The sequence below is a fragment of the Austrofundulus limnaeus genome, unplaced genomic scaffold, assembly GCF_001266775.1.
Source record: "Austrofundulus limnaeus strain Quisiro unplaced genomic scaffold, Austrofundulus_limnaeus-1.0 Scaffold1820, whole genome shotgun sequence".
NCBI classification, from domain to species: Eukaryota; Metazoa; Chordata; class Actinopteri; order Cyprinodontiformes; family Rivulidae; genus Austrofundulus; species Austrofundulus limnaeus.
This window is the reverse complement of record NW_013954222.1, coordinates 27,537-36,137: the sequence shown is the minus strand read 5'-3', so window position 1 is coordinate 36,137 and position 8,601 is coordinate 27,537. Positions and strand designations below refer to the sequence as shown.

At 37.8% G+C, this 8,601-nt stretch overlaps 2 protein-coding genes across 2 annotated transcripts in view; both read left to right on the top strand.

The window, feature by feature from the left end:
- Positions 1-1,185: 1,185 nt before the first annotated feature.
- LOC106536448 (ladderlectin) lies at positions 1,186-4,207 on the top strand. The gene is made up of 6 exons (XM_014033731.1): positions 1,186-1,251; positions 1,323-1,420; positions 1,802-1,896; positions 1,972-2,106; positions 3,662-3,773; positions 3,963-4,207. Exons 2-6 carry the CDS (start codon positions 1,363-1,365, stop codon positions 4,052-4,054), a joined length of 492 nt encoding a protein of 163 aa, XP_013889185.1. The 5' UTR covers positions 1,186-1,251; positions 1,323-1,362; the 3' UTR covers positions 4,055-4,207.
- Positions 4,208-5,093: 886 nt separating this feature from the next.
- The window catches only part of LOC106536446 (uncharacterized), a 20,472-nt gene continuing 16,964 nt past the window's right edge, over positions 5,094-8,601 (top strand). Inside the window, exon 1 of the mRNA XM_014033730.1 lies at positions 5,094-5,253. Coding sequence (XP_013889184.1) covers positions 5,193-5,253 — 61 coding nt within the window. The 5' untranslated portion in view covers positions 5,094-5,192. The remainder of the gene's footprint in view (positions 5,254-8,601) is intronic.

Sequence of the window (8,601 nt, the reverse complement as noted above, 5' to 3'; positions counted from 1 at the left end):
TCTTTCACTTCATGTCAAACTCAGGTCCTGCACCGAAGACCATGAACTTATGAAATAATCTTTATTGTCCACAAACAATGCATTTTCTAAACAAAACACCTGTTTAGCACTTGTAGTAAAATAAATAAATAAAACATTATATCTCTAATCTACAGAAAACTTGTATCACTACTCTTTCACTTCATGTCAAACTCAGGTCCTGCACCAGAGACCTGGAGTTTCAGGGATCYSTTCAGGATCTCAGCTGTCCTCACAAGTAACCAGAGATCTCTGAGGTTGTTCCTGGGATCTGTTGAAGTCACTCCTGTAGTTTGGGGGTCACAGCACCAAGTGCTCCAGTGACCACCTGGACTGTTGATACTTTGACTCCATAACTTCTTTTTTTTCCATCTTGGTATTTGTCCAGCTTCTCGTTCTTCTTCCTGGTGTTTCAGTCACTTRTGATCTGCTGCCTTCTTCTCTTGTTTACTGACCATCATGTCCAGCTGGTTAGCATCACCTSTTTGGTCTTGATCCAGGACTAAGATACATGGTCCATGTGGACCATGTATTTTAGGTGGCGTCTGTAGTCTATATGTTGCWTGAGTGTATAACTGGAGACACCTGTGCTTTAATTGTGTTTCAAACTTGTTACSTGTGCTAATCATTGTGAAACCCATGTGAATTACTGAGCAAAATGTGTTGTAGTGGGTGGAGGTAGGTCTGCATGTTGTGTCTAACTGGGTGTTCTGAAAAAAGGGTCATTTTAATAAATGGGTTCAGGGAACTGAGTGTTTGGTTTGGAGAACAGGGTTTAGTGTTTTAGCAACTGAGAAAAACTGTAAATGCAGGAAAGAAGTCGTGGAGATGATGCTGAGTCTCGTGAAGCTCAGAGTGATGATGAAGAAGCTCCGACTCTTCATCTCAGCTGTTGGATCCTGTATCTTCAGAGTGACAGGCGACTTTGTGACAAACCAGAGCTTTGTGTTGTTTGTGTTTTATTAAAAGCTGTTTCCACATGAATCTAAATRAAGTTATGATGAARTWAGAGCAGATAGATGGWCAGAKAACTGTGCTTACTGTGAGTTACAGGAGTGTCAGAAACAAACTTGTCTCCTAATCATGAGTTGGCAGTTTAGGTGAAGACCAGATGTTTGTGTTGATTGTGAGTACGTTTGTTCTTCCTCTTTTTGTTGTCATATAAAGATGGTGGATTTAAAACGGGACCAAAGCTGCAGGCTGAGGTTGAGCTGAAGAGAAGCTCAGTTTGTAGTAAGTTTAATACAAACTCTAATGTTCTTCATTGTTCTCTGTTTGTTTTAATATTTCTGTCTTCATCACAGAGGCTGAGCATCATCATCATCATCATCATCACCTGCAGCCATGAAGCTGGCCACGCTGCCGCTGCTTCTTTGTGTCCTGATGTTTCTGAGCGTCTCAGGTCAGTATTTCTACATTCTTTAATCATTTATTGATCAAACTGTTCAGATTGATCAGGAATATTGTCTTATGACTTTTAATCTTTTTAACTTTTAACTTTATTTACAAAAAACTTGTCACTGAAATGCATTGAAATCTTATTAGTTCCTTGAAAATCACCAACTTTTTCAGAAACTTAACCTCTTTTTTTTACTTTTAGCTCCAGTTTTGCTYTTTATAGCCATAATTTATCTTCTTTCAGCACCACCTTCTTTTAGATAAACTGTAATATCTGAAATCATGACATAAACAAATTCCAAATTCTCAYTGAGGCTCATAAAAGAGTTCATGTACGCTGGACTTTTGTGCAACTCTGCATTCTATACATGTTTTGTCTTTACAGAGGGATGGAGCTGGTTTTGCCCCCGWGGTTGGGCTTCATTCTCTGGTCGATGTTTCAAATACACTCCAACTCCTCTGACGTGGGCTCTAGCTGAGGTCAGATTAGTTTTTTTGTGTCCACTTTTCAAAAAGTAAAATAACTTTTTTTAATATGTTCTGTGTCTTTTTCAGAGGAACTGCTTGTCTGAGGGAGCAAATCTGGCGTCTGTGCGCAGTGTGGGGGAGTATCGAGCCATCCAGAGGTTTATCTTTCGTGTCACCCACAGATCAGAAAGTACCTGGATCGGAGGCTCTGACTCAGCTCAGGTTTCAGTTCCATTCAACTCTATTCAAATCGCTTTAAAAACTTTCAACAGAACATCAAAAGTAGCTGATGGATGAAAAAGGTGCTGTCATAGACATATATAGATAGATGTCAGGTGGCCTTTTCTCTCCGGACCACCAAGTGCCCCTGTCGAACCTTTTATTCCCCCACAGTGAACATGTGGCTCATGGTGCCACTTTTGTATTGAAAAGCTACAGATGCCCAAAAATACAATAACTATTTTTTTATATTTTTATTTCATGTCTGCAGCTTTATATTAGCACAATTTTAGCTCCGTAGTTCACATGAAGTCACCACAGATTAGATAATTAAAAACTGTTCTATTTTATTGGCAAAAGTCCCATTTTTTGTTTCTCTTTTATATTCTTAGTTTTTGGTGTTCTGTCCAAGGATGTCTGCTCCAAATACTTTTTTAAACAGAATATCACCTCCTCTGTTGAACACAAGTTTTACTGAATGCTRTTCTTGTATTGGGTGAGCTCAGGTTAGCTGTACTGTTTGGATCAGTGCCGTACTCCTGATAAACCCAGGATGTACCGCCCTGTGACTGTAAAGTAAAAAGCTGAGAATGAATCACTGAAAACATTTTAAATTCAAATTAAAATGGTTGAAATAGCTGAAAAACACACAGAACAATATATTACAAGCTGAGTACATAAGCAATCTGCCCTGTTAATGAAAAGGGAATGAAATATGCACCGGCCGCACGTGTGTATAAGAATTTGTTAACTTTTTTTTTCAGTAATATTGACAGGAAGTGGCCAGTGGCTTGGGTCAAGTTTTTATTTTTTCCCCTGCTGGGTTATAGTGGTGGAGCTAGGATATTTTTGGAGCACAGGTCCAACAAGGGGCCACTATATGCATAGAGGGGCCAATTATTTGTTCAACAGCCTTCCACACAAATCCCCAGTTTTCATAGGGTGTGTAAATTTAAACAGTTACACATGTTCAAACACCTGGAATGTCATGTAATTTAAAAATCCTGATCAATAAATTGTCTTTAACAGTTTTACATATTGTTTTACAATATATAGATAAAATACTTTCAAACACACAACATTTTGGAAAATCCAGTCACCGTTTGTCACCTTTTCTGCAGAATTGTTCAAATCTTTTTAAGAAGTTGATGATGAACTTTCCTGTTTGACTCATGAGCGCCTCTGGTGTTTGAACATGGAACTGCATCCATCATCATTGGAGAAAAGGACAGATGAGTGACAGGACAAGAGCACTTCAGGGCCCAATCAGATTTCAGCTGGGGCCAATGCCCCTGTAGCCCCGCCCCTAGAACCGCATCTGCAGAAAAATAAAAAAACAAAGCTCTTTGAAAATAAAGGGAAAGATGGAGGAAAAAGAACAAGAAAGMCTTGAGCAATTTTGTGTAAAAACTTAATTATATATAAATATTTTATAGACAATAAAGTATGCACAAATTGTCATTRCTGCTATTTTTTCTGCCAATTTGTTACAGAAACTAAGGGAGTTATTTGGAGAAGGTTTTTAATTGTTTTTGTTTGTTTGTTTGTCGTCTTCCAGGAGCGTATGTGGCTCTGGAGTGATGGGAAACCCATGAAATACACAAACTGGTGCCCACATGAACCCAATAATGTTGGACAAAAGGAGCACTGCTTGGAAATGAATCATGCAGGTCATTTTTTTATTGATAATTTATTTAATTCCCACTTTTGTCTGAATATTTCACACTGGATAGAAACCATTAACTTGGTTAAAACAAAATAATTAACTTGACGCTAACTTTGCAAAGCTTTAAGTTTTTATTATAAATATTATTGTTTGCAACTCTAAAAAAAAAAAGTCACATTTTTCATATTTGCAGGCAGGAAGTGTTGGAACGACCTGCCCTGTGCCAGACGCCTCCCATCTGTCTGCACCAAGAAGAGAAGTTTCTGGCACCGCTTCAGAGGCTGAAGCAGATCTGTTTACATCCTCATTTCTTCCTGCTGCTTTAGACGTTACAGAACCAGGAGCTGAAGTTACTTATTGCATCTTTAAAAGAAATATATTAAAAAAACAGCTCAGCTTTAACTCCTGCAAACTGAACTCTTCCTGTGCTTTAACTGATTAAACGCCAAGCATTGAAACAGACTGGTCTGAGTGAGTTTGTTCTTTATCTGATGGTTTTACTGGTATAATTACTGTTTTCATGGCAGGTCAGGAAAGTCGTGTAAAATAAATGTTTTTTAAAGGTCCAGATTTAGATAAATAATTTTATTATATCATAACATCACCTCCTGCAGCTGCTGCTGTTGTTTGTGATGAGAAATTTCCACTGATGAGACTGAACCAGATCTACCAGATATTTTCATTTCTTGGTTCTCATTGATGCCATTATGACGGACGACTGGAACAAGTTCAACAACTTGTGTATTTATTTTAAAAAGCACAGATCCAGTGTTAAATAAGCTAAGTATCTGATTAGTTTTTCTTTGTTAACTTGACAGGTGATAGTTATTAACAGTTTCCTGAATAAATGATCATATAAGTGAGGAAACGTTGTTTGAATAAAGTTGTTTACTGCAGGTTTTCTGTCACTGATGAGTGACAGATGTTTAAATGYGCCTACATAACTTTCACAGGTGGTTGCAACACTCAACGCATCATGTCCTCACGTCACACCTGGTTGTCAAAGGAATGTGGGAAATCCCCAAACTCTGAGGTCTGATTGCAAAGAAAATACGTTTTTTTTTCTTATTATTGTTAAGATTTTAAAAGTACAACAGTGAAGAAACTTATAAAGAAGTCACGGTTGTAATACTTTGTTCATTTATTTAGTTATTTTTCGTTCAACAATCAGTTCGTAATGAAGCAGTGGGCTGTGAAGAGCACATTCCGAGTTAACCTGAACGCACCACATGAAGCCACGCCCAGAACAGTTTTTGTGAATGAATTTTCCTGCTCAGACTTATTTYCGGTTGTTTGACTGACACGGTTTTGTTTAAAGAGCTGCTGCTGCTCACGAATGTGATTGTTTCTATCTAACTTTAACTTTTTATATATATATTTATTTGTTTATTTATTTATTTATTTATTTCGGAAGCAGAGAAAAATGAGTTTTTATCATCTGGTGATGAATTATTTTCTTCTCGGAGTTCTGCTGTCGGTTAAAGGTGAGTAGGAAGTAAAACAAATAAATAAACTTGACCTGGTTTCAGGCCTGCTTCACAACATGTTTACAGAATCATTTGTTTATAAAAGGTTGGGTTTGGAATCAAAGTCAAACTACTTGTTGACAAAGTAAACTCATCAAATCAGATTTAAAATGAGGTTAATCATTTCTGAGCCGAATCAAACTCAGTAAAGCTGCCAAAACCCACACATGTTTGCTTAACGGAAAAGTAAACTTTAAACAAGTTATTTAGAGGAAAATAGAGTTTTGTTACAAACTAACATCAGGTTTAGAGATGTCCTGATGCATCTCAGTAATCCAGGTAAAAAAWYMAAAAAGAAAAAAATTGTAAAGTTCTTCTGGACGGGTTCTTCTYTAATGAAACGTTTCGTCTCTCCTCCAAGAGACTTCTTCAGTCTGAGAGTTTCAGGCAAAATTCAGGCTTTTAAGCCCTGCCTCCATGTGACTGATACTCACATCACATGGCTACCGTTGACACCTAATTAACACTTATTGTAAACAGGTGGTGGAGTGATACTGGCAATGGCCGCGCTGTAGGAGGGGGACAACTGAAAACGGAGGCCYCCACTTCTGTTTAATGATGGACGGTCTTTCTTTACAAAAATGTCTTCTTTTACTCCTCTCTCAAACCAACGTTCCTCCCTATCAAGAATGAGAACATCYTCATCTCTGAAAGAGTGACCGCTGGCCTGTAAATGAGTGAAAACTGCAGAGTTCTGGCCATTAGATGTAGCTCGTCTGTGTTGGGACATTCTTTTGAACAKTGGCTGCTTTGTTTCCCCGATGTATAACTGGTCGCAGTCCTCCTGGCACTTAACAGCATATYAGCGTTAGGTTTAGTGAGTTCACGATGAGTCAGGTGATGAGTTTAAAGTGAGTTTTAAAACGTGGATGTTGAACGGAGTGTAGCGCAGAGGCGTCGACGTTGCAGAGAARCAAAAATAAGTGAGCCTTGGAGTTTCTTCAGCCTCTTTGTAGGCGTATTTATGAGGCGCCAAAAAATGCAAAGAAAACACTGCGTCTCTGTGACGTAGTCACGTATACACCACAAGCATCTTACCACAACACAACACTAGGTGGCAGTGCTGGAACAAATATTGAGTAAGAGCGTCTACAACATCAAAGTTTAACAGTTGATTTAGTTTGTTTTTGTTGTAAATTATTTTATAATATCAGACACGTGTATGTTTTTATTTAGATTTCATACTGTCTGCATGGTCAATCTGTATTGTCTTTAAAACATAACTCCACCTCTCCACACTCTCTTCCACCTACTCCAGTWTCAGTATATTGTCAGGAATCATCCCAATCTATTAATTTGTGTATTTTATAATATAAATATAGTGTGGTARTATATAAGGGGTCTCCCATCCTGTTCCTGCATGTTGTACATGTTTCCCTGCTTCAACGCACTCTTCATGACATTAAACTTTATCAGATGACATTCAGGTAATTCAATGATTTGAAGCAGGGAAACAGCTAAGACTTGTATAGACACTCTGATCAAACTTATGTTAAAGCTGTTTTTCCCCTTTTTTTATTTTTTACACGTAAGGCTCTACGTACCGATTCCACAACAGTTTAGTTTTTCTAATGGACCACCCATTCAGGATTTAGAGTTTATCAAAGGTTGAAAATTAGGAAGCAAGTGCTGCATTTACTTCCATTACACCATAAAACAACCGCAGACCCCTGAAGGCATTAGTGTGCATCACAATTGTGCAACAATTTTTCTAACCAAAACAGAAAACAAACTAGATAAAACATTTGCATAGATTTTGAAATGATCTGGGGTCCAAGCATTAAAAGTGTGACTAAAGATCACAAAAGCCTGACCCACACACTGCCAAGGTCTATGGATGTGGATACATTTTTAATCCTACACCAAAATTTAATCTGACAGCGGACTCCAAAAGAACATTTCAAACCATAAAAATAAAACCAAAATCMTGTGATTATCTGAAGTCTGAGGGAAGTTATTGATGTTTGTTTAGGTGAAATCAGCTCATGTTTTCTTGTTCACAGCAGAAMCAATGTGATCATTTCACCTTGTTGTCTATTTTTGCTCATAACTTCCTCAKTGTTCACGATATCGCCATGAAATGTTMGGAAAAGATTCCCATTCTGGTTTTGTAGGAAGCATCTTGTATCCTAAAAACTAATAAAACTTAATAATAGCCAATTCAAAAGTAGCAGAAAAGGTATAAAATACTAGAAAATTTCTGAAAAAATTTAAAAGGGGCTTGCCCAAGTGTGCCTAAGTTGAAACCCAAACTTGACCTAGGAAAACCAGAAACCCCTAAGAACTGTCTAATTGCGCCCTCTGCTGGTCTGGGCGTCTGAAAGTCAGGACGTGTGCAGCGGTCGGTTTTTCATGAATTTCTCCGCTGTAGTAATTGGAATCAAAAAGTTTTTGAATGGCACACATCTCCACTCCAAGACGGTCATTTTGATATAAGCTTTGGGGGTGTACATGCTCCGGTTCGAGCCACATTAAAGGTGATAGAAGAAGAATAAAGAAATAAGGGTGTAGAGTAATGGATTTGCCATTGCATGGCAAGCCCCAATTACAAGGCAAACTGCAGCATCAAATCAACTTAATGTGTCTTAGAAAGTAAGGAAATTAAAACAATTTAAAAACCATGTGGACATGTGTTTTGTAAACAAAGCTCATCAACCAATGACAGCGTGTTAAATGTGTCAGGTGACGAAGACGAGCGTCAAAACACTTTGCAACAAGCGCTGTTCTGGATTAAAAAAACATAACTTCAACGTTTCAAATCATTATCAAATTTGGAACAAGGACAGATAAAATAATGTTCTTCATAGCAGCTTATCTCTTTAAGGTTCACTAGAAAAACTCGGGTGATTTACTTTGATCCTCTTTTCAAAAAAATTGTCTCTTCAAAACGCATCAGCTGCTGACGACATGTCAACATCCCTACATAAAACAACCACCAAATCAGTGAACAAGTAACTAAACTTGCAATACAAAGAACACAAACATTCCTTAGAGGCATTTCAGTCCTAAAGCATAAGATATGGACATGTACTGTGTCACATATGCAAGGCTTTTGACTCAAATAAATAATGCTAAGTGGCTACATAGCTAGCAGTTAGCTTCTGCCATGAGGGCCAAAAAGGAGCCTCACATGGTTATAAACTTCACAACTTAAATGAACAAAATATGGGGCTTAAACACAACAAATATAGAGCAAAAATAAATTCACTCACCCTCAATGGACGCACACTACAACCACCGATTAATGAGGTCTCCACCATTTTGATTTGACTCTGAACACGTGTGCGGTATTATTTAGTCTTTGGG